Consider the following 27,483-nt stretch of genomic DNA (forward strand, 5'->3'; position numbering starts at 1 on the left):
AACCCCGGGCTTTCCCCAGTCAGGTCTAATTTCCATCACACACACACACACACATTGGACATTGCACTGTATCCCTTCCCAAAACATTCTCCGTTCTTTTTTTTCTGAACCTCATCTATCTGCAGTTACACCATAGCACCGCAGAAATTACATACAGAACACTGCTCATGTTCTCTCTATAAACATTGTGCAGAACTCAGACATGCACAGGCTGGGGTTTCAGCACTTTAGGCAAAGCTCAGATTAGAAGTATTGTCTGCTGCCCTGTACAGGAGTCAATGTTCTCATTTTCCCATCTGTAGGTCAGGATTGTTTGCATGCTTTAGGACATGCATTTTACTCCTGTATTCTGTCCTCGACACACACCTCCCTGGTATCGGTACGGACAGTAAGATGCCCTACAATGCACAGAGCTCACTAACCAATTTACATCAGCAGAGTGTGTGCATTAGGATGTCAGTGACCATTCTGCAATTTATATGCATTAATCTCCCAGTAATCACCTGGCACAGAAGCAACATTAACACCCATCAGTGACTTGGCTGCAGTGTATACAATCAATGTATACAAATAGCGGAGCTACTCAGATTTGTAAATGGGTGCCAAATGTGTTGTGAGGCATTATGTTCCATACATGTCCCTTACCAGTCTAGCTATGATTTCTGATCTTATTTATTTCTTGCCACTTATGGAAAGATCAGTAACCACCATTTTGTGTAAATATTACCAGTTCTTCCCACTGTTATATCTTATGGCCCACTGTTGTACCCTCTGCACTCCTGTTTTGTACTATGCCCTTTGTGGCCGACGTAAGCTCCATTCTTCTCATGTGGAAATTTGTGTATGTCCACTCATGAGGTCAGGTTCATAATAATGCTTTATGGCGGGGCGGAGGTTAGGACATGGTTCCATCCTTTACACTAAAGCGATCACCGTGTATTTATGGAATTGGCTTCATGCACGAGGACACACTGAATACAGAATACAGCCCTCCTTAAACTGTGGCCACAAGATTGGAAGTGTACAATTATTTGGAGATCTATCACAATCAGTGCTCTGTTATCCATATATTGGGCACTGTTTAAAGATGACCTTTCACAGAGAGATTATATAAACTTTCCTTCTGACCTGATTCTAAAACAAAATACTGGTGGTTCTGCATGGATATTCCTAACAAAAATTGCATATTATAAAAGAAAACTTTAAGACATTGAAAAATAAATTTTGAAGAAGCAGATCTCATATGAAATACTGAAGAATACATTGTGTTAAATTGCTCCACAATAAATAAAAGCTATGGGATGCCCCTGTAGAACACCACTACTGCTCCTCTTGTCCTATTGGGATAGTTATGAATATCAAAGCATGTGACAGCAAAGGGTTGAAGTGATTTTAGGCAGATGAGGCTTATAATTTGGTTGTTGGGGCCAGTCTTAAAAATCCTGAAGAATCCAGAGTCTGCAAAACACGTCGGGATGAAGACTGAATACATACGATGTGCATGTTTATATAAGATCTCTCATTTTTTAACGTACAAATAAAATATATTTTTATAGGAAAAAAAAAAACTTTTTGAAAATGGTAACCAATGGAAAGATGCAAAGGTAAGTACACTTTAAATAAAAAGACTTGTCTTAATCCCACTCCTATACTCTCTATTGACCAGTGGGATCAACCACTGCAATTGGTGGTCTGAATCTGAACTGCAAAAACGACGGCTGATGTGTGCATTGTCGGTAGGTATTGAGGATTAGTGATGATCCAAAGCTTACCTGAACATGGGCAAGCCCTTTACAAGCTGAGCACTCAGATTTACTTTTAAACACAAATATTGTATTTATAGCTGGTTTAAATATCCAGTTTCCAGCATGTGAAATATCTTGTTTCCCAAAACCTACAAGCAGCTACTGGTGCATCTGCCAAAAATCTAAAGCCCTTTCAAATACAGTTAATGATTCAAGAATCTGTCCCGGAGGAGGTTCCCTTTTTTCACGTGGTCCTCCAGATGCTAACATCATTTCTGATTCTGCAAATCAGCAGATTTGTGATCTTGCATGGAATAAAATTTAGTTTACCTCTATTAATTTCAAACAATCAGGAGTGTCATCAGCCTGAAGTCACCCTTTTTTTTTGATAGTAGATTCAGATTCAGAGTCATTAGTTTTAGCCTCCTCAGCAACATCTATTTCAGAATCAGATGATTAAGCCATTTCTACCTGAGAAATACCAGGCTGTGAAACAAATTACTGGTCTGAAGATATGGATACAGGAGGTAGGGATTCTCTACTAATAGGATGTGCAGCTGACTGCTGGGATGAGGTCTGAAGATGCAGATCCAATAGGCAGGGATTTTCTATGTAGGGGTCTGCGTTAAAGATGCAACAGGCAGGGATTCTCCAATCATATTAAAATTATCCCTTACTTCTGTCTGAAATTTATACTCAAGGGGATATAAATATCCTCATTAACCAAGCTCTTAATACAAGTATGATGAGGGTTTTTTTTAGAAAAGAAAAAAAATGTCTTAGATTCTTATTAGTCAAAAACTTCTTGTCGTGTGACATAAGAATAAACAACATAAACATTATGTTGCTATACATTGCTTGTGATAAACTTTTCTCATACACTAACCTGGATATCAGCTTTCACTGTCTTAGCTGGCTCCATATCATTTATTGCAGTAGTGCAACAATGGCTGAGGAAGGAGTCGTTATGGATTCATACTTCCTTGCAATAACCATCCTGAAGGAAAGATCCTGTCCTCAATAAACATTACTGTATGCATTCCAAACACAGAAAATGGCATCTGAGTGGTTAATATGATGAAGGAACCCCCTTATTTTAAACAGAGATCTCCGGACCTTGCAACCTGACATTGTCCTGAAGTACAGTGAGGGAAGATGGAACCATCCAAGGGGACCCTTCCAGTGTTCTCCCCAGCCCCTTTTAGCTGGGCGCACCACCCAGCACTTTTCAATAACCACCCGGCTGTTTTTGGGTGGTTACTTATGATTTGCATTACAATACAGGGCTACCACCCGCCGACAATTTCTTCCCAACCAGCTTAAAAAAATTTCTGGGTTAAACAATGCCTTCACATATCTTTGGGTCCTCTCTCTCCTCTTCTTGTGTCACTGGCCCCATCTGTTTGGCATTTACAACCCCTATTTAATGTACAGCGCTGCATAAAATGTTAGAGCTATACAAATACTGTTTAATAATAATACCTATCAAAAAAAAAAACAACCTGAAGATCTGCAGCATTTCCAAACTAGCACACTGGCCAGGTCTAACTTCATTTCCTAAAGTGGGGTTTATAAACCTTCAACTGCTCAACATCTCTCCAAAATAAACACAAGCTGCCAGGACTCTCTTCTCATGCTGGAAAGGAATGTGTTTTTAATCCTATTTAGGGAAGGAACTCTCAGGTAGCTGTCATGGATGTGGATGGGGTGCAAAAATTATTTAAATTCACAAGATCAAGATCCATTAGGAAAAAAAAAAAATAAAAGGTTTGCATATAGGAGTGATAGCCATGTTATCAACATTTGGTCATATTGCGATAGTTGCCATTCAAATAGCTTGGGTGGCATCAAAGTATGCCAAAAGGACAATGCAAAAGAGTTATTGATGAAGGTGTTGAAGCAAATTAGAAGTTATCTTAACTTATCTGGATTAAAATAACTTCATTAGTTGCTAAGGGTTATTTCCTATTGCACATCTCTCCTTGTGGCATTGATTTACAGAGAAACCTTTGTAAATACAGGCATCCAGTGTCAATGGTGCAACAACAAGCACATTTGGCTAATTTAGTGCCAATCTATGTTTGCAGTAAACAGATTGCAATGCCTACAGTAATGCCACGGAGCATGTATCTTCCCGCAAAGAGATTCACTCGAAATGCATACTTCTGCCACATTCTATAGCAGTGTTCTCCCCAGCTCCTTTTAGCTGGGTGCACCACCCGGCACTTTTTAGTGACCACTCGGCTGTTTTTGGTGGTTACCGAAAAGTTGGATCACAATACAGGGGCTGCCATCCACCTACAGCTTTATAGAAATTTCTGGGAAAAGTACTGCAATAGACAGAATGTCACAAATAAATCTTCAAAGGCATCTGCTGTTCACAACAGCTACAGCATTCCATAACAGCAACATTTTCATTCCCATTCCGAAAGAAAGCATAAAGGCTGAACATAATTTTTTTTTTTTTTTTAAAGACAATTAGGCATGTACAAAATAATTCATTTTAATGACTACGTGCGATACAATGGTGAGTTTAAAACAATATTGGACATGTTATTCGAAGCTTTGTTCACCAGCCTAAAGTGACTTTAAAACGGTTTGTATCACAGTCTCAGCAGATTGTGTCCAGTTTACCAGTTCAATGAGCACAAAAATAAATATATTTAAAAAGGGAACACAAAGTGTTATGTTAAGTTAGCACCTTGTCCTGAACACCCTTTTTCTTTAATATACAAGTACATTTTTTTTTATCTGGGGTCTATTGCTTTTGGGAGCATGTCAGTACTGGAAGGCTGTGGTACAAGTGGAATGAAGTCGTGGACTAACACTGAGACATTCTTTATGAATACTAAAGCTCTACCTTCGCCGTCCGATTTAAAGTCAGTTCCAAATCTTGGGGGCTTATCCGGGATACGAAAGCCCTGGTTCATCTGCAGGAAGAAAGTGTGCTTTTCGGTTTGCTGATCGCCACATCAATAAAATTATTTATTCTTACATGATTTAGCAATATGCCTAAAATGGTAATGTCCTCCCATTTATAGGCTGTGAACTAGATAAGTATTCCAGTCCTTTCATTCTCAAGTCCAGCAAATAAAAAGCTCTTCTTTGTCTTAATTTAGGGAAGATAATGTACACTTAAATTAGCCAAAGTCATCTTACATACAGAGTATGAACTAATCAGTGCCTCAGAATAAATTCTCTCTTAGTCCCTGTATAACAAAGTCGCTTTAGGTTCTGCTGGCGCTCCTTGGCACGTGCCCAGCAAAGTACCTATCAGCTGGCAAACACAATCCAGTCAGTGGCAGCTTTCAAGATCAAGTTCAACGTACAAAAAATACAGATGGAGCCAAGAAGAGCTCCGGACCTTCCATGGGAATGATGTTCCAAAATAGTTGGGAACATTTCAAACTCATTCTCCTGCCTCGGTACAAAATAGAGGAACTAAGGAAATGACGGACCCTTAACCTGAGCGTGGGTTGCAGCTGTATACAGTATTTTTCACAGAGAAAATATGATTTTTTGTTAAATTCCAGTTTTCGTTGACAGCGAGTTTGAAGGTGATGAAACCATCAGAGAAAAGAAAAGGCCGTTTGAAAATGGGAAAGGAGGATACTTCAGTAAAAGTCGACAGAACCATGCAGATGTGGAAGAGGTTGGGAGGTCCTGTGGAGATCTATTGTAAACTCCAAGGTGTATCTCCGTCATGGAAATGATTCCTCCAGCATAGCAATTTTCATATCACTAAAGTCTGCACGGCGAACGTCATATGCAAGTGCCAGGCTGTGCGGGGGGCTGGTGTTTCCGATTCCTTACTGCTCCAGATTTTTCTTTGTACGCTAACGGCATCTGCTGTGAAATGTCCACCAAAGCGCTGGCTACAGCTAGTCCTATGTGTAGAAAGACGAGAAAAAAAATTATGGAATGTAAGCATATATTGCATTCAAGATACACCTACAAACTGATCCTTTGAGATTACAGCGCTCACATTTTTTCACTTAGAGTGGCACCATCAACGGAACAATAATTTACACAATCAATTTTAATCTGCTATGCTAGTATTTTTGTAATGGGGATTTTCCTCCACCTCCATTCCCCTCAGGATAACCTGAGTATAGCTCAGCTCTTCTAAAAATCAAAAAGCATAATATAAAATTTTGGAAAGCCCACAGTATAAGTTACTTTGTTCCTTTATTTAAGACCTATCCCAAAAATAATCCCTAGCATGATTTTTCCGTATTTTTGAGGATGCTCGAAATATAAGCCCTACCCTGAAAATAGGCTACAGTTCATAAAAATCAGTCCAGGTTCTAACCCTACCAGTCAATCTAAAACGATGAAAGTTCTTCGTTCTGCTGTAAGTGACGCCAGGATCAGCATGACACCAATGACAACTACTATACCTTTACGCTGAGCAGTTCCCTTTAAACTGTGATATTATTCTATTACAGCACAAACAATTATAATTGATTATGTCATGATGATGCTCCAGAAGATGATGACATAACTGTATTTGAATAAATGTTGATTTTTGTTCCTGAATATTACAAGAAATTCATGATGGATTTCAGGGTTTTGATGATGTTCTAGAATGTGATGACATGACTATATTTAAATAAATGTTCATTTTAGGTTCAATAATAAATATCGATTGTTGTTCATGAAAAAATTAGACAACCCCTGAAAATAAGCCCTAATGTATTTTTTGAGCCAAAATAAATATAAGACAAGTCTTATTTTCGGGGGAAACAGGGTATAACGCTTTGGGTCCTGTCCTCCCCCTCGGTCATTGTTTGTATCTGTCATTTGCAACCCGTATTTTAATGTACAGCGTTACATAAGTTAGCGCTATATAAATAAAGTTTAATAACTTACCAGATTGTCCTGGAGGTGGAATGCCCCCTATTCCACGAGGCAGTCGTACAAATATTGAAAGAACGGCAGCTTTGTTCCCACAACATGGTTCCAGAGCTATGGGCTTAGGGACACTCTGAGGGGAAAAAACAAAAAATACCTGTGAGATAATGCACTTGAAGAGTTAATAATACTGTCATATAATAATACAAGACATAATATGCCAATATACTGAAAAGCAGTTCCAAGCCAGAGAACCACTGAAATGTCCCTTTTGGTCGTAGTAGCACATTACAAACTCAACCTCCTGTTCCCATCCAGAATTTGCTAAACGTCATCCCTTTGACAAGCTATATTTTTGTGCTTTTGCTGTACTAACAGGTAAAGTAAGATGCATATGGGGTGCCATTTGCAATGCAGAGCAACTCAGAGCACGGAACCACATGTTGTGTTGCCGTATGTTACGTAAATGAGCATTTCCACTTTAAAAAACTCAATGCACCCAGTTGAAACAAGCCCATCAGTTTTTAACAGCTTAGCAACACTCCTAGCTAGGTAAAATCAGGGGCCTGAAAGGCTGATATCGTACCATCCGCTCCTTCATAAAACAGCCAACATCTAAGGGCTTCTGTTGTGAAATTTAAAGTTGATTTTCTTCAAAGCGCATATAGCCTCAGAGGTAAAGGTAGGTTTGTTTTAAAGTGCCTTTATTGCCTATTTTGGAATATGTAATATTTTATATGCTTCATTTGGGCACAGGTTAAGATAAAATCTGTGTTTTCATATAAAATTAGTTATTTTAGATTTACATAGACTCAGTCATATTTGTTCGGCTTCCTGCGGAGTAGTGCTGCACAATGATTGCTCTTTACTGTTCCCCTGTGTCAGAACAAATCTATTGGTCTGCTCAGCATGGCTGAAAACCATGCACTCAGCTGTTTAGCAAAGCTGCTGCTTTTACTGCCTGATAAAGCTCTCCATGTTCAAAATCTGAAAACTGGTTTATGAAAATATATTTAGGACATAAAACAGAAAGGAGATATAATGTATAAATCCTACGGAATTACTTAAAGGTGGATGATGCAATAAAATAAAAATGTGTACTCGCTAAAAAGACTTTCAAGCAATAGCTGTTTCTGGAGGCTATGAAATGAAAGTATATGTTAAATTATAACAAGCCGTATTAACTAAAGCATTGAGTATATATTATATCTGTTTAAAAACTTACTGTGTTCTCTGACTTATTAGTTAAGCTATATACACAGGACGAATGATTGCCACCGGAGGTGAATGGTCATGCTCATGTTAGCTACTGAGAACTACAGAACTCGCCCATGTTAAAAGATAAGAAAAGGTGACCTGTAGAGCTAAAACCCGATATGTTCCAACATACATACGAAACAGTTACAGGGTTTGGTGACGAAGGAGGAAAAGGCCTAGAAGGTGAATTTTAAAGGGCACTTTAGACCTTATAGCCTAAATTCTGGTCAACCATCATATGCAACAACACTGTCTCTTCACTAAGGCTACATACACACGTCAGAGTATTCATTCATCCGAATATCGTGATGAGATAGGATGAGAATCTGGCGTGTGAACAGTGGCTGTCCGACGTTGTTCATAGATCGGTCCTGGCAGATCCACGAACAACCACAATTTAAGTAAAGGGAAGAAAGCGCAGTGGGGTGCTGCTCGCTCCTCTCCCCCCTCCCCTCTTTATAGAGCAGAATGATGCTTTATGTATAGTGCGCCCTTTCATTCATCTTTTAGTCTTTTGTCGATGGAAAGAATTGTGAAAGACAAAAGTCTAACGCGTATGTAGCCTAACAAGCACCCTTAATTTCTGGCTGAACCAAAGGGACTGGGCAAGTGATAAGACAAGGAGTAACAAGATGTAAAAAAAAAAAAAAAGGACCAATAGGAGCCAAAGGGAGCAAAAATATATGAAAATATGTTAGCTTCACAATGAAAATACTGGCCCACCCAGAAGGCTGTATTTTCATTATGAAGCCAAGAATGGGGCTGTCACATATGCTAATGTTGATGTCCTTGGTTTTGTAATTGAATATCAATCAAGCTCACATAGGTGTAACAGTCAGACATCTACAAACGTTTGCCGAGGTTCCGAGGTTCTGTGAAGGTAGAAGAAAGCGTGCCTAGGTGCTGACTGATGATTCCAACAGGTAATTATTTGCAAAAGGGACTTTGTAACTGTAAATTGTACTAACTGTCAGCAAAGGTGCCTCTTAGGTTGGTATAAGTGTGTTGTCCTGTGGTATACCACTACACATGGCAGTGCACAGCCACATGGATGACTTTGTCATGATGATGACCCCATTCACTACACTGAAAACACAAAAAAAGATAAATTGTGCAGCAGTGCAGCATAACCCACCACAGTGCAATGCAAAAGCGGGAAATCGGACACTGCTTTCTGTGCAATGTCTGCAGTCCTTGTGTATGTGAATGGCAGTGAACCGCAGATAATAGGAATGAAGATGTAAAGGTCTCTTAAAAATGGACAGACCATGCACAAGCCAAGTGGAGCTCCAGCTAAAGGCTGGAGAAGGGTAAGAACCTTCATATGGTTTATATTCATCTCTATTCACTTTCTGTTGTGAAGATGACAGAGAAAATCTTAATACGGACACAGAGGTTTCAAGCCTTGTTTGTAATATTGGACATTTTTCTCGTCTGTGGGTACTGTAACCTAGCTATCAGCAGGATGGCCTCTCTAATATTCAGTCTTGGCTCCTACATTGCAAATCTTTTCATTAGGAGAGCAGTAAAAGGGTAAAATAGCTATTATCCATAGGTATGAATGCTATCACACTTATGTCCAAGCCCCCTAATTACCCCATTATAAATGGCTTGTTCTTGGCCTTGGTGTAGAGTTGGTTACCCTGTGTTGCGAAGGCCCCCACCCGACTCCAATTACTAGTGAATAAACAGCAGCATTGTTGTGTGGGCAGCAACCAACAGCCACCATTAAACTATTTAAAGGCTTAATGGAAAAGCAAATGTCAGGCCAATAAATCAGGTCCGCGGTATTTATGTCTTCTATTACACAGGCATAATTCTATTAATGAATTAACATCCAGCGCCATGCAAATTAGTGTTTTATGACCCCGCAGAAAAATAAAAGCGGGGCAGCGATTGTTCCAGGAGGCATTTTTCATTTTATTTTCAATAACAGCAGATCACATTGTGGATAATTTGTTTCCCGTTTTTACAACGCAGCCGCATGTGCCTACCGCAGCTCTATATCCCGATTACTTTATGGGGCCTTCAATCTTGCACATCGTATGGATTTACAGCCATGGGCCGCTTTTCTGGACACTTAAGACGCAGATGTTCGCTTATTTGTCATTGGCTATTAAAGAAACAGCAAACCTCAAATAAAAGTTGGATTATACGAGAAGACTATGAATAACAAACTGTGGAATAACAACAAAACGTGGAAATGTTTGGACAAAATAAAGCTTTTGTGGTGAATGTGAAATGGGGTTTTAAAGAGAAACTATCACAGGTTAAAGATAAATAAAGGAAACTATGTGCCTAACATAAACTTGGACATGCACTTACTCCCTGAAATGAACTTATGGGATCAGAACTTAATAAAAAACCCACAAATTCAGGATTCCCGTATCAAACCCTTTCTTTAGCAAAAAAATCTTCTAAGTATGGATCATTTAGGAAAGAGAGAGCTCCATTAATTCAATTTGCTGAGAGAAATAAAAAAATTCCCATTACTACTGACCTTCTAATGCAAATGCTAGTTGCTTGTCTCTGGCTTGAATATATTCCAAGTCACTGACAAGTATGCAGAGACCGTTCTTGTTCTGGACCAGTAAAGAAGCAGAACCAAAGTTTCTTTTTTTATGTAATCATTTCATGCAAATTTGCAAAATTCTGCATCTGGTGGCTTTTCTCACTTGGTTTCCAAGCTGCTGTACAAACACAGTGTGGGATTTTGGATTTTCTATAGCCTTTTGACTTTACCTCTGCAAGCTACAAAAGCTTTGCACTCCTTCCCAGACACTTACATAGAGTAAGTTGAATTCTTATTAGGTACTTAGTACTGTGCATGGTCGTAGGTGATATAGTCTAATGACACCAATGTGGAGAACTGTGCCAAGATCATGCACTTTAAATTTACATTTTCTGAACACGCACGTAAAGAGCTGTAAAGGCCACGTATCTCTAAGCAGTGAAGAAATGAATTCTTAAAGTTGACAACACAGGATAATTTTTTCAGTAAAAACAGAATCTTGGCAGGCCGTCCACCATCTAATATAAACAACCAGCGGGTGTCTGCAAGCTGATAGAGCTGGTTACATACAGCAGTGACGCAGTGGAGTTACCGATGTTGAACTACATATTAATCCCTCAGCTACAACTGTATTACATATTATTACACAGTATTCATATAGCCCCAACATATTACGCAGCGCTTTAACAAAGACCAAAGTCCTGTCACTAACTGTGCCTCCAAAGTAGCTCACAATCTAATGTCCCTACCATACTCATATGCCATTAATACAGTCTAAGGTTATAGTTTTGATTTAAGACAATTAACCTAACTGCATGTTTTTGGAATGTGGAAGGAAACCACGCAAAAACGGAGAGAACCTGCAAACTCCATGCAGATAATGTCCTGGCCGAGATTCGAACCTGGGACCCAGCGCTGCAAAGGCCATGTGCTAAGTTCTGAGCCACTGTGTTGCTAAGCCGTAAACACTTTTGTTTATAGTGTCTGACAGGCATATGTAGGAGTTTCTGTGTTAATTCAACTTTAACAAGAGACAATCATGGCATTAAACCAACTCCTAGTAAACTTTAAAATCGCCAGTGTGAAGCCATTTGCTAAAATAGAGGAACTCTTGGAAACCTATACAAACCTGACTTTAGAATCTTTGAGATCTTTAAGAATGATTAATGTCACAATAAAAGCAGCTAGAAAGTTCAAGGATTTTTTTTAAGTTTCAACACTGCTTATAAAGTAGATGCAAATGGTTATGGCCACAGGTGCACTTTTTGCAAAACAGTATTATCAATCAATGGGTACATATCAAGCCTATTACTGTTAGCTCTTGTACTGCTCATAATTGGTGCACTTAAGAGGGATATCATGGTAAGTTTATTGTATTTGTGTTTTCTCTGTAGTAGAGAGGGTAGAGGAGATACCAAGTGAAAGGGGAGATGGAAAGAGCAAATAGAAGATAAAAAGGGATCTATAGGGTCTCAGATATAGATAATTTAAAATAAATAGCAAGACACTTGACAATGTGTCTGGGAGGGTGCAGTTGAAACAAAGCGTCAATTTTTTGGTGCATTTTTATTTACTGGTTAACCTTTGCACAAAGTTAAAGGTTTGTTTTTTCCAAAAGCTGGCTTGGTGAAAGCAAACAATAAAGGATATTGGTGAATTCAATTTACCAAACAAGCCTACAGGCTAATTATCATGCAATCTAGTAACATTATCTTTTCTTAGATTACTCTGAGGAACAGAATTGGGATTATCGGTTCTGATCCAGGTGACTTATATAGAAAATAACAATTAAGTATCTATATTTGCAGCAGAAACAGTCCAACATTAGTAACTGGGTTTCTCATAAAGGACTATTTTATTAAGTTTTTTTTTTTGTTTAGCTACACTTTAAAAAGAAACAAAGAAGCAAAAATAAATACATCAAAGGAAAAAAATAAGCAGAAAATCATTTGAAAATCCAGCTGCAGATGTGGGAGTGGAATATATTGTATAAATAAATTGCTTTATGTTAGGAGAGCGAAGCTGCCAGCAAAGGTTCTGATGATGGAACAGAATTCGGTATTTGATTATTAGCCAATCAGGCAGGACGACTCTTTGGGACCTCAATAACAACAGCATAGCTAGATTTGAGTTTCTTAATAGCAAGACAGAGATGAAGAAAGAAGACAATTTAAAAGCCGAAAACATTCATTTTTTTTTTTTTTTTGTATAAATCTTGGTCAGCAATTTTGAAACGTGGATGTGAAATACTTAGCTAGAAACTGTCTATAAGGATTGTGGGCAACTTTTGTTTAGCAGTTCTTCTGCTACATTGTGATAAAATTGAGAGAACACCATAAAGCACCAATAATAAACATACACATGATCGATCATTGTCGGCCAAGATGGACAGACGTGATAGTCTCAACAGAATAAATACCGTGTACAGTGGTCGCCTGGTGTCAATCATCAATCCACCAGAGTGAATAAATGAATGTATAAGCAGAGACAACCGCAAAGCTTTCCTATAAGGGGAAGCATAGCCGAGAGCGCTCGCTTGTCTTCCTCTTTCCCCTTTTCATACAACAAAGCCGTGTGCACAGCATTTGTTCAATCTCGTCAATGGAAATTATCACAAAGATCATTTCCAGCTACAGAAATCTAACATCTATACAGGACCTAAGGATAAAGTCTACATGGATGGTTTCTCCAGCGTTTAAACGCAGTGTTAAAATGCCAAATTTATTGTATTTTTAGGCATTTGTGGCCATTTAATGTTTTATGTTTTTGTCTTGGTTTAACACCTTTATCTACTCTTTTCTCAATGGTTTGCTTCGGGTAAACAAGCTCATGAGATTAGAGGAACTAAAAGTCATAGATGAGGACAACAATGATGAATTTACTTACCGATGGTCCATTATGGTTACTCCTCCTCCCCCTCACTTGTCACTACGTCTCTGATTTCATGGTTCCATTTTTATCAATCCCTAGTACCACCCGCAGCCCCCTTAATATTATTGCTTTATATCATATGTTGTTTTTATTGGATGTACAATGGCTCTATCATACTATTCTTTCTTATGACTGTACAAGGTTAAAGCTGTGCAACTCCCCTATCAGCATTGCATCACAGGGTGCCGCTATCTTCCTTCTCGTCTTTATCCTGAAGATAATCCTTGGCCATCTTGATTGGCTGTGCCAGGAAGACGTGCAGGAGTTCTTTTATCCCTGGCACACCTAAGGGAAGCCGGGGTTGCTGGGTTTCAATGGCACTGCAAATGCACAGGTTAGCTTTGTAGCCAGACACTGATGAGATTAGGCAGGTAGGACATATTATTGCAGAAGGGTCACCGCCTATCCCTTTCTGCAATAATGACTTGCCTGATTAAGCATTTTTAAAAGTGGTTTAGTTCCTTTTAAATACTCAAGCTTTATGGGCATTTATAAGCATTTCAATCAATTTTCATGTGGATTTAGCTCAAGTAACATGGCCGGTTACCCAATGTGTATCTTGGTAAAGAAAAGGCCCACTGTGATTCCCTTGCCCATCAAGTTAAACCAAGTACCATATATATACAGTTATCATAGTGGCTCGGATGTTAGCACTCTGCTAGCACGAGGCCTTTACAGCACTAGATCCCAAGTTCAAATGTCAGCCTGGACACTATTGGCATTGAGTTGGCAGGTTCTCCCTGTGTTTGTGTGGGTTTCCTCCAGGTAGCCAGGTTTCCTGCCAAAAACAAGTAGTTGATTGGCTTTCCCAAACCTGTGTGTGTGTGCTCAAATGGCTAGATCAGGACACTTGATTGTAAAACCTTCTTTGTGAACTACGAATAGTTCATTGAAGTCTGTAGTAAAGTAGTGCATGTAAAATGTCAAAGTAAATATATACTTGCAAACCTGTCAATATCTGTGATTCCTTATTATATCTACTTAACATCGACAGCAGAAAACAGACTGAATGGGCAAGTGTAGAGCCTGGCTTCTAACCAGCAGAAAGGAGATTTTAAAATGCTGCATGAATTTGCCTCACCTACAGATTGTACAAAATATTTTGTAATTCTGCCTGGATGTCCACGCATTTGCGTACATAAAACTCCCTCTAAATCCCTATCGCTCTTCTGCCACTTTCTACATACAGATTGTAATTATCTTCTGCTCTCCTGTATCCTCCTATGAATAAACTATATTAAAATGTATAACAAGCAAGCAGATGGAATATAATGCACTTGTCATTGAAAACCACAATGCTGCGCACTATTTATTTATTTATTTTTATACTTGAGGATGGATATTGTAGTCATGACTAGCTCTGCTACAGTTACCGGCCTTTTAAGGAATGGAATTCATTTGCCAGCTTGCAATTTGGACTGGAACTCCCAAGATAACTTTTACTGAATTTAACCCGTTGGAGATAATTACTGAAGATTACACAGCTGTGCATTCCAAGAAAACTTTAATTAAAGAAAACAAAACCGAAGAAAAAAATTGTAATAATAAATACTGAAACAATGCTTTCCTAGGAGTAACATTCTATTCAATGGTTCTGAAACAGGCTCTACATCACATGTGGGTATATTAGTCATGAATGCTTGCAGAAAGAAAATCCTGAAATAGTTTTTTTGGGCTAAATATATACCAATACGAAGGCTGCTGGTGCCACCGCTAGATGCAAACATTTCCTGCATTCTCTGCAAGGCAGTGTATTCTGGATCTGACAAATTGCACAGCCACAGATTGCTGGGTACACACGTGCAATAATTTCCGTTGGAAAGGATCTTTTACTATCTTTTCCAACAACAAAAGACTGGACAATGCATGAACGAGCACTGTACATACAGCACCATTAGGCTCTATGGGGGGGTCTCCGTCTCCCTTTCACTTCGATTGTTCCTCATACATGGATCCGGCAGGACGGACAACAAACGCCATGTTATTATTCCTTAAATCTCCATTTCCATTGGGCATGCACAGCTCAGCTTTCCCTCCTGGCAATCCCGGCTTCCCCAGTGCTTGCTGGGACTGAATGGACTCCCACGCAATTGTGCAGGTGTTAAGTCATCCTAGCTTGGCCAATCAAGATTGCTAGGAAGAGAAGATGGCGGTGGCCTACAACAGAATTGGGGCAGATGACTATAGTTGAGTTTAGTTCTGCTTTAAGTTTAGAAATAATGTAGAACTACTAGGCTTCTCTTGGACTGCAAGTGTTAAAATCCCAATTAGGTGTAAAAAGTAGTTTTTCTTGCCCTACAATTTGCTTCCTGTCCAGCCAGCATACTCCCAGATGTGGGCTCATTCTCTGTTCCCTCCTAATGGAGGCCTATTGATCTTTATTGTAGAGGATGCTGTCAGAGAAAAAAGGCTGCGTACACAAGTTAGATTTTTGTCGTTGGAAACAACCTTTCACGATCATTTCAAACGACAAAAGACCGAAAGATGAATGAACGAGTACTGTACATACAGCGCCATTCTGTTCTATGGAGTGGGGAAAGGAGAAGGGGGAGAACGAGCAAGTGACACCCCGTTGTGCTCTCTTCTTTTCACTTCCATTCGAAGTCGTTCGTCTACCGTCACTCAAGATCCATCAGGACAGATTCATGAACGACATTAGATGTCAGATTCTCACCTGAGGCTCGTATTGGACGAGAATCATCTGATATGTGAATGTAGCCAAAGATTATTGGAGTGAGGGATAAGGAATGTAGAAGCCCTTTTTATTATTCTCCTTAACCTAAAGGAATGTTTAATCACAAGATATTCCTACTGCAAGAGTGGATTTTACTTGTTAAGTTACTTGTTGATTTGCCAGAGATCCAGTGCAGTTAAGTTTCAAGTTGTCATTATGGTCCTAAGTTGGAGACCTAAAACACTTCCATCTATTCCCATATCATGGCCATCATGTTAGGAAGAAGGGCTGTTATCACCTTAAAATCTTAATCTAGCCTGCAATCAAAATAGAGTGGATGAGGTCAGATTCAAGGCAAAAAAGGTTAGAGCACTTCTACATCCATGCTTGTGTGACCTCAGAGTGAAGGGATGTTCATAATGTAGTCTTCTAGACATTAAGCTTCTTTGGGAACAGAGTTACATGAATTCTGTTAAAGCTTTAAAACAAGTGTGAGTTAAAGGCCACAAGCAAGTAACAAAAACTGCTTGTGTACAGCCCAAAAAATATGCACAAATGGTATACCCTGTTATTTTTTTGCCATGTTTGTTCCCAGGAATGGATAAACTTTTAATTAATTAATTGTTTAAACTAAACAATTTAATTTATCTGACATCTGTTTCAAGATCAAAGGCCGATAAACTGCGACGAGAATGCCTCTATAGCCTATAAAGGCCCTTCAAACGAAGGAATAGCTGTCGACAGGGATAGCCCTAAAATCAGGTCTTTAATAGATGTAAATCATTTCAGGGAGACACACACGAACAGAATATTACCTAAATAGGTGACAGGTTAGCTTTAAAGGTAAAATCAGACTTGTGGTGGGAGTAAGAGGCACTAGCTCAAGAAGAACTAACCTGGAACCTGTGTGCCCAAAGAGGGCAGGGACAGAGCCAAGGAATATTTGCTACTATTGTCTATCTTTTAGCTAATCTATCCCCGTTTTCCCTGACTTTTCAAACTTTGCTTCTCACTCTCTATGTGAAGGGGGTCATTTTGGTAGATGCTGGGTTTTGCTTCCCCATATTAGAGCCTTCAACAAGAAGAAAAGTGAGCAGTGTCATAATGACATCACCAAATCTTTAATTCTGTGACTATATATTCACACTGCAGATATAGAGCTATGGAGCAGTAGGAACACACATGTCACTGGCTCTGTAACATACCAGGGAAGGTGTTGCTATTTTTGGTAGAAGGGATGCCAAACAGGGAACTGTTTAGGAAAAATGAACATTTTCTTAGGTTTAGGGCCATGAGTAAGTGGTGAGGCATTGTTCTCAGATATACAGCACATTGTTCTACAGATATACAGTAGATCAGAGGTAAGGGGATCACATCATTTATTGCAGTATATTATATATATATATATATATATATATATATATATATATATATATATATATAATCAGTGCTAAACCCAGAAATTTTTTTTAAGCCGGGTGGGAAGAAATTGTAGGTGGGTGGCAGCCCCTGTATTGTGACCAAACTCTTTAGTAATCACCCAAAAACAGCTGGGTGGGTGCTGAAAAGTGCCGGGTGGTGCACACAGCTAAAAAGGGCCTGGGGAGTACCCTGTATGTATGTATGTATGTATATATATATATATATTATATATATATATATATATATATATATTATATATCTCTATATCACACTTGGGCAAAGTTTCTCGGTTTCTCTTTAACCAAACAATACAGCTGAGATGGACAGCAAAGACTCGGCCACAACAGAAGAGAGCGGGAGGGGAAAAAAAAGCAATTGTGAAATGGAGAATTAAAAGGAAAAAAACAGCTGGCGTGATGAAATCTTGAAAATAGCTCATGTCAGCAATGTTCCTGATCTGTAGCATTAGTCTGATAAAAGATACAAATGCACAGCTTAAAAAAAAAGAAAAGAAAGAAGAGAGAATTGAAAAACGCAGGAAGAAAGATTTTTGACAAGAGAGAAAATATGAAAGTGAATGTGAGGCCACCCACTGTGCGGAATCACAGAGCAAGACAAATGATTTCACTGGGATTATATTACCTAAATAGGTGACAGGTTAGCTTTAAAGGTAAAATCAGACTTGTGGTGGGAGTAAGAGGCACTAGCTCAAGAAGAACTAACCTGGAACCTGTGTGCCCAAAGAGGGCAGGGACAGAGCCAAGGAATATTTGCTACTATTGTCTATCTTTTAGCTAATCTATCCCCGTTTTCCCTGACTTTTCAAACTTTGCTTCTCACTCTCTATGTGAAGGGGGTCATTTTGGTAGATGCTGGGTTTTGCTTCCCCATATTAGAGCCTTCAAGAAGAAAAGTGAGCAGTGTCATAATGACATCACCAAATCTTTAATTCTGTGACTATATATTCACACTGCAGATATAGAGCTATGGAGCAGTAGGAACACACATGTCACTGGCTCTGTAACATACCAGGGAAGGTGTTGCTATTTTTGGTAGAAGGGATGCCAAACAGGGAACTGTTTAGGAAAAATGAACATTTTCTTAGGTTTAGGGCCATGAGTAAGTGGTGAGGCATTGTTCTCAGATATACAGCACATTGTTCTACAGATATACAGTAGATCAGAGGTAAGGGGATCACATCATTTATTGCAGTATATTATATATATATATATATATATATATATATATATATATATATATATATATAATCAGTGCTAAACCCAGAAATTTTTTTTAAGCCGGGTGGGAAGAAATTGTAGGTGGGTGGCAGCCCCTGTATTGTGACCAAACTCTTTAGTAATCACCCAAAAACAGCTGGGTGGGTGCTGAAAAGTGCCGGGTGGTGCACACAGCTAAAAAGGGCCTGGGGAGTACCCTGTATGTATGTATGTATGTATATATATATATATATTATATATATATATATATATATATATATTATATATCTCTATATCACACTTGGGCAAAGTTTCTCGGTTTCTCTTTAACCAAACAATACAGCTGAGATGGACAGCAAAGACTCGGCCACAACAGAAGAGAGCGGGAGGGGAAAAAAAAGCAATTGTGAAATGGAGAATTAAAAGGAAAAAAACAGCTGGCGTGATGAAATCTTGAAAATAGCTCATGTCAGCAATGTTCCTGATCTGTAGCATTAGTCTGATAAAAGATACAAATGCACAGCTTAAAAAAAAAGAAAAGAAAGAAGAGAGAATTGAAAAACGCAGGAAGAAAGATTTTTGACAAGAGAGAAAATATGAAAGTGAATGTGAGGCCACCCACTGTGCGGAATCACAGAGCAAGACAAATGATTTCACTGGGATTAGAGGGAGGAAGAAAAGTTTGGGCCCGACATCGGGGCACCTAATGCTGTTCACGTGTAATAAAGGAAGGTATGTGGAGATCCTGGGAATACATAGAATAGGGGACCTCCTTACCGAGGATCACCAACCTAACACATACAAATATATTATAATATAAAGCGTTTATTGTAATAATGAAATCCAGAATCTGTCAATCAACTGTGGTTTTGTTGGAATACAATTATTAGCTTAAAGCAAATCAGGGGTAACAACTTCTTTCATCTGTTTAGATCCTATGCTGTAGCCTGCCAAAATACGGACTGTATGGGGAAAAGACATGGGCTCCTTCTCCTTTAAAATAATACAGCCGGAAAAATTATTGCAAGTATGAACTTTTAATCCTTATGTTCTTGGCAGTCAAATAGTTAAAACACCTAAAACTCATTTCACTTGCATGTGACTATGTAAGAAATGGTGGAGAATCTCTAACAAGGCACATATAGAAAGATGTCTTATAGAAAACTATCTTGTTTTACAACAGAAGAAATCACAAAACTCACACAACTACTGGCTGTTAGGGTATGAAGGACTCACCATGAGGACCAAAGGGCTGCATCGGTCCTTGAGCCATACGTTGCTTCATTACATACACAGAACCCCTAAACTGCAACAAATGCCTCTGCAAAGTATTTTTTTTTTCTCATCTGTGACATTATTTTATATATATCAACATTATTGACTGAGTGGCTTTTATTCTTTAATTTGTTTTTTTTTTAAATCACATTTCTTTACCAAGAGCTGACTCACCCAATGTCTCCGAATAATAAATTGGGCAGGTGTGATATGGTTTATGTCCTAAAAAGGTAGAACAGGGCCTTCTACAGTGGGAAGAATGTAATCTTTACAGAAAGCCAAAAAAGATCAAAGGTAATTGATTTGAGAGGTACAATTTGCTCATGGGTATTAATATTAATAATATTTTTATTATTATAAATTTTAAACAGGATTCATATAGTGCCAACATATTACCCAGCACTGTACATAAAATAGGACAGACAGACCCTGCCCTGAGGAGCTTACAATCTAGGAGGTGGGGGAAGTATCACACAATAGGAGGGGAGATATGTAGTGCTGGGAAGTAATGAGGGTTTAGGAGACAGAGGAAGATGGGTAGGTGAGTTTAAAAAGTTGCATTTTAAGGGCTCTTTTAAATGTGCAGAAAGTAGGAGCAATCCAAATAGGATGCGGAAGACCATTCCAGAGAGTTGGGGCAGCTGTAGAGAAGTCTTGTAGCCGTGCATGTGATGAGGTTATGAGTGAGGAAGTCATTAGCAGGTCATTGGAGGAGCGAAGAGAGCGGCTAGGGGAGTATTTTTCTATCAGGCCAGAAATGTAAGTGGAACAAGTACTGGGGAGGGAATTGAAGGCAAAACACAGGAGCTTAAATATGATCCTAAGGTGAAATGGAAGCCAGTGTAGAGATCTGCAAAGAGATGCAGCAGAAGAGGAGCGGTGGGAAGGATGGATGAGTCTGGCTGCAGCATTTATAATAAATTGTAGAGGAGAGAGTCCAGTTAGTGGAATACCAGAGAGGAAGAGGTTACAGTAGTCCAGACAAGAGATGATAAGTGGGTATACAAGAAGTTCTCATGGTTCAAGGAAGCCTAAGCAACCTCTGAAGAAAACATGTGTTTCCACAGAACCTTTGAGGTTGAGCAACACTGGTGTAAGTGCTACCCTGTGTACTGGCTAAACTATAAAAGATGCAAACTTCTGGGTTCTTTATTCCGTTCCTTCCTTGTTCTGCCGAGAAATAAGGTCCAATATGTTGACCCTACTGTCACATGGCTCAGAGCACCCACCTCTTGCACATATCCAAAGTAAAGGAAGAAGCTGTACTTCTGATTGCAAATCAATAAGTTCAGGATTTTCATAAAAGCATAAGGCTCACCTTTACACTCCCGCCGATCAGATCAGGTGGTTCCTCGTCTGTTTCCAAGGCGACGTTGACGGAGGCAAAAGGTCGGCTTGCCATCTGCTGCATCTCCCGGATCAGTTGCTGATAAATATACAAAATAAGGGTAGCCATTGTTATATAATGTTCAAACAGTGGGAAGAGACAACTTTATTGTTGAAACAACAGGCATATGAGAATCTTGTCTACCACATATGCACATATCGGAGTGTCAGACTATCGTTCTAAAAATAAAATGACCAAGTGGCTTTTTTTTTTTTTTTTTTTTTTTAAACCGAATAGTTTTCATTGCAATATGAAGCAGCTGTCTACATAAGGTGAACAGTGCACTATTTAATAATAAACCAATGTTGGAGAGCACATGCAAAGTGCTTTTGTAATCTATTTTTTTATTACAGCCGGAATGAAATACAAATCTTTATTAAAATATTTTATATAGGTAAATAATTAGACTATCATGATCATCCAGTAATGGTTCCATATGATACTGGAAAAGCCCACAGTATTTGAGAAACTACCTCCTATGAACATAGTGCTTTGAGAATCCGTTATCAAGGGTGAGACTGTCAAAGTTTTGCAAAATTAAATGAAATGTTAAATGTAAATGTACATAACATAGAAGGTCTGTATTGCTATCATATTATTATTATTATTAATAAACAGGATTTATATAGCGCCAACATATTACGCAGCGCTGTACATTAAATATTCCGTCAAAGACTACAAACATACAACAGGAGATGGTCAGAGACTGAACATCTCTATAGGATTAGTTGAAGACTAGGGGAATGCTTCAAATAATCATGGACCCGCCTTCCCCAAACTTTTTAACTTGGGTTTTCAGGGAACTCGTTCTATAATTACTATATCCACAGCTCACAGTAAATTAGTGTGGTGGTCAGAATGCCTCTTACATTGCTGGCCATCGGGAAGAATGTCACCCTTACAGACAGCCAAAAAGATCATTATTATCACTTACACTGTCCACAAATTGCTCATTGCTCAGGGAACCCCTACCAACCAACATAGTCAGACTGTGGACATGCATACAGAATTTCTTGAAGGCTAAGAACATGCTTCATAGAAGACAAGTTCCATGAGATAGGTAGAGACCTTCACTATCACATCCCTTTTAAAAGACAACGCTTCCACATTTAAGTGCTGATTTATGCCACACACTTGATATTTTTCTCAGCTAATAATATTTCTACTATAATATTATTACAGCTATTATCAGTATACAACAGAAAAGGTATATATAAGCATAGAAAAAAGATCGTATAAGAAACAAGGTCAATTAATTATGAAAAAAAATCCAAAAAAACATTTTTCCTTTACTGGCCTAAAAAACACCAAAACAGCCTGGGGGGTTGTGCTTGCAGGCAACCCCTAGGACCACATAGAAACAATGGACTGCACTGAGGTCTTTATTGATATATATATATATATATATATCCATGTCACGCATCCCGGGAAGGTTTTTGGCTGCTCGTTCAGCGCATGCCCTAATCTCAGAGCCCTTTTTTTAATGGAAGAAAACAATTGCTGATCTTACGCATGCACAGTGAGATCGGCAATCTTTTTCCCCATCTAGGTCACCTGATCCCACGCCTGCGCTGTGCGAGATCGGGTGACGTAGGAAGAACCACCCGGAAGAAGAGAAGGTGATGGCGTCCTGCGTAGAGAAGACGGATACCAGGACGACACGGGACCCCAACAAAGAAACCTCCCGACAGCTTTGCGGGATTAAAGATGTGTGTTTTTTTTATTTTGGGTTTAGTTCCACTTTAAGTAAGGACAAACTTGGCCAACAAGTATAGCAGCACTCCAGTTCAGTTTTATGTAATGTGCAGATTTGGCATATTAAGTCAAAGACCCACAGCAGGACTTCACAGAGGCTATAAATGTTGACCATCTTTATTCGCCTTTATTGTGAATATCATTTGACCACAGTTTTCTGCCCCTGTAACTTTAGGTTACATGACCCACAAACTGGCAGACCCAAGCATTTTTTTTTTTATTTGGTGCATTTGGCCACAAGTATATGGCTGCAGGCGTTTGTAGCTCTGTGGACTGCACCCCAATCAATTCACATTTATTACCTAACCTTTAGATTATGTTCAGATGGGTGGTCAACTGCTATGTACCCTGGACTGGGAGCAGCAAGGCTCAACCAACCCACCCCTATACCTAACCCTTATGCTATGAAGTGACGGGGGGTTGTCATCCACCTGGTAAATAGGCTTCATTTCAACTGCTATGGGCCCAGGAGGAGATATTGCCTTGCATTTATGAGCCCATGCTTAACTCGTACACTATGATCCGAGGATTGGCTATCAACTATGTGTCAAATAGTTTCCAGAGGCTTGATTTCAACAGCAATGAGTCCGGGAGCAGTAAGGAGATATGGATGTGCATTTTTTAAGTATTTGCGAAGCACTTTCAGGGGTCAAATGCTGTCCCTTTCAGTACGGTAGCTCAGTGGTTAGCATTCTGCCCTTTGCAGCGATAGTTCCCAGGTTCAAAAATAGCAGCCAGGGCACTATCTGCATGGCGTTTGCAGGTTCTCCATGTGTTTGTGTGGGCTTCCTCCCACATTCCAAAAACATGCAGTTAGGTTCATTGGCTTCCCCAAAATTGACCCTAGACTGTATTAAACACATAACTATGGTAGGGTAAGGTGTGAGCCCCTTCAAGGGACAATTAGTGACATGACTATGGACTTTGTAAAGCACTGCATAATGTTGCGCTATATAAATACTGTGTAATAATATTTACAGCTGCTTAATAATGTGCTTGCAAAGCATTCATATTCAAGGCAATGGGAGGTGGATTGGTTCAGAGCACCCTCAGATGATCCATGAAGTTTCTACGTATGACTCCAAAGATGCGCAGGTACAAGAGCAACCATTCAATGGTCTTATTCAGGAAACCCCTGCAGGAAAAGTTTCATGTCGGATTACTGCACAAACAAGACAAAGCAACCCAAGATAATAAAACAAAAACACACACTCTTATATTTAGACAGTATTTGTATACTGAGTTCAGCTTTAACTACGGATAATTATGAAGCTAAACTTTGATTTATTAATAACCAGGCAGTCTGTTCTTAATGGTGTCCAGGAATCTGTAAATTTATGATCATACTGATACTCTTTATAAATGTGGTGGTGGTGCAAGTAAAAGTAGTGATTCCCAGTTTATTCATGGAAATCATTTATAAAGGTTATATTCATGTTAAAAGATTACCATCATGAATGTCTCTAATTAAAGTTGAACTCTGGGTTAAGGAAATTAAGTCTAAATATAGGTGGTACTTATATATTTGTTGGACTGTGGCACCCTTTGTGTCATTTCTGCCAAGTCTGTGCAGTTTTCCACCTTGAAACTTTTCCTGCAGACGTTTCCTGAAATAAAGACCAGATACAGCTTCTCTCTCCTTCTGTAGAGTGGATGGTCAAGTACCCACCCCCTTATTAGTCTATAGTAAATGGGGCTCCTGTATCACTGCTGCAGCGTTTTGCTCTGCATAATTAATATTCTCTTGTTTTTGTTATCCACAAACCAAAGAACACCTGAGAGGATAACCTTCCTATCCAAAGCCTACAGCTAGGGTGGTAAACACTAAAGTCATTCACCTTGCTCAACACCACTTTAGGGGGACATAATGTGCTGCAATTGTTACATGTGCTGTGCTTTTATTGCTCGTCATTAAAAAAATGGATAAAAAAAAAACACAAGGGGAAAAAAGCTTCAATCTATGTAATAGTCGAGCGAAGAAGAGATGAAAAGCAACTTACAAAATAGAGGCTGGTCTGTGCTGGTGATTGCAGGCTGTTTGTACAGTAATTGTCTAATGAGGGAGAACACACTGTCCTAAGAACTGGTCATCATCACCTGACTCCAGGGAAAACAGCACAGCAATTTCACTTAATGGCCGCTCTTTGCCAGGTAACTGGCTTTGTGCTGTAGCAGCTAGGTTTGGATGTTAAATGCCAGGTCACAATACAAAGATGGTTTTCAATGTCCTTGACTGACTTGAAGTTGGACTACAAGAAGATATAAGAGACAGATATTAATGCAGTTCTGCATTCATTACCAAATCACATCATTTGTGTGTTTGATACAAGTAGGGTAAATGGCTAAATTTAATATAATTGGTATAATTCTCCTATAACTCCTGTGCAGAAGAGCTCAAACTGGAAGCGAAAGAAAGCCCAAGGATCCAATAATTTATAGCAAAGCATGCTGATAGGAGGAGAGTAGAGTGGAAGAAAGGTGAACTCAGTCTTTTTCTTCTTTTATTGTCCAGTAACAAACAGGTACTTCTGTTTAATTGATTGTTGATGCAAATATCTAATCAGCCGATCACATGGCAGCATCAGAAGAAAGATCATTTAAGTGACTTTGAACATAGCATGGTTGTTGGTGCCTGGCGGGTCTCCCTTATAAGTTAGTTTTGAGTATATATACATGCCGTGTTCTCCCCAGCCCCTTTTAGCTGGGTGGACCACCCGGCACTTTTTAATAACCACCCAGCTGTTGTTTTTGATTGGTTACTGAAGAGTTGGGTCACATTATAGTGGCTGCCACCCAACTAAAATTTCTTCCCACCCAGCCAAATATAATTTCTGGGTTGAACACGGTACACACAAACAAAAAAACATAGACACATATGATCATAAACTGTGGGTTTGCTTTCTTTGGAGATAGATGTGAATAGAAATGTATACTCAGTGTTACATGTAGCCTGAAAAAGAAAAATAAGACACAAGCTGCCTGCTTGTTGATGGATGCTGCTGAAACAGACAAATTCTCTTTACGTATATTAATATAGGAAGGAGGGTTTTTACCTGGATACTGCGGGCCCAACACTTGTTGCTCTTCAACTTCTCCTGCTGCTTTGATTGTCAGTGCAGCACATGGGAATAAGGATTGGACACTAGACTTGTCCGTAGACAAAGCACATTAATTAGTTGCATTGACCAGAGTTAGCCACACTCCCTGGAGCATAGGCGGCAAGGGACCAGAGAAAAAAGGTGGCCGACGACCTGAGTCCAAACTGGAAGAGGTGAGGGAGTGGAGAACAACACAGCACATAAACTGCACGATGATAAGGGTTTTAGAAAGAACTCAGGTAAGTGTGTGTTGAGAGTGCTCATTATGCATGTTTGCTATGTAATTAGTAAATGTGTGTAAGTGTGAAACTATCACTTGGTATGGAGTGGTTTGCAGGCTGAAGCAACAACACAAACATAAAGTTAAACATAAACATAACAGTACACATAAAGGCGAATGTGTAAAGCCAGTTGGTCTGTACGGGGCCGGTGCAGCATCACTTCCTACTTGTGAGTGTCCAGAAAAATGTACAAACTAACATATTAAATAAAGAATGTCTATCCTAATACTTTAATGACATATTTTACATCTATTGCAGTTCTGTAGTTTTAAACAACTTGGAGTTCTCCTTCAAGCTTGGAGGTGCACAGGATGAAGGTCCTCTCTCCAACTATTACCATTATGGTCTATAAAACACAAGAGAGCAGAGACACCCAGCACGGGAGACCTCAATCTGACACAATGTGAAGGTATTTCTAGTGATTGGATTGGTGGCTTTTTTGGAAAAAACGTTAATCCTTTGATAAAGTTCTGTGTCACGAGGAGAGTTTGCACTCATTTAGCTCTACTTTCTGTTCCCTGGCCATACAGGACAGTCTGAGGCTGCCAGCTCTATTCAGCCATCATCATAGGAGTAAAAATGTTTGTCCAACACGCAATGTGAGCGGCGACAACCTGTCACAATTAATAATGAGCAAGACATGAAACGATCTATGTGACATTTCAGACGCTGCCTCGCATTACCAGAAGCACATTTTCCTCCTGCAAAGTTTAATTACAACCATTTGCAGCCTCTGAGGAGCGAGTAGCAAAAAGCTAAAGCCGGTATGCTTGTCTTGGAGTGCTGGGGTCCAGAGTTCAAATACCAACAAGGACAATACATGTTTAGGAATTATATGGGGGGCAGAGATTGATGCCAATGCTCTGTGCATAAATCTGTGTGATAAGGCTGACACAAATATGCAGATACAAGAAAACAGACATGTATCTGAAAACTTGAGTGCAGGTTGGATACTACTCTATTATTTCATACGACAGTGCTGACAAAGGAAGGCAATGCACTTATTTGCAATCTTACCATTACGCAAAGCGTTAGGTTGCTGGCTCCCACCCAAGGTGTTAAGAGTACTGAAATA

The 27,483-nt window shown here is 39.2% G+C and overlaps 1 protein-coding gene across 1 annotated transcript in view; it reads right to left on the reverse strand.

The window, feature by feature from the left end:
* Positions 1-4,196: 4,196 nt before the first annotated feature.
* The window catches only part of ATRN (attractin), a gene marked incomplete in the record, with an annotated part of 130,250 nt that continues 106,963 nt past the window's right edge, over positions 4,197-27,483 (reverse strand). Inside the window, 3 exon segments of the mRNA XM_072406656.1 lie at positions 4,197-5,632; positions 6,618-6,732; positions 21,206-21,313. Of these exon segments, the coding sequence (XP_072262757.1) occupies positions 5,508-5,632; positions 6,618-6,732; positions 21,206-21,313 (348 nt within the window).

The sequence above is a fragment of the Pyxicephalus adspersus genome, chromosome 3 (assembly GCF_032062135.1).
Source record: "Pyxicephalus adspersus chromosome 3, UCB_Pads_2.0, whole genome shotgun sequence".
In the NCBI taxonomy this organism is placed as follows: Eukaryota; Metazoa; Chordata; class Amphibia; order Anura; family Pyxicephalidae; genus Pyxicephalus; species Pyxicephalus adspersus.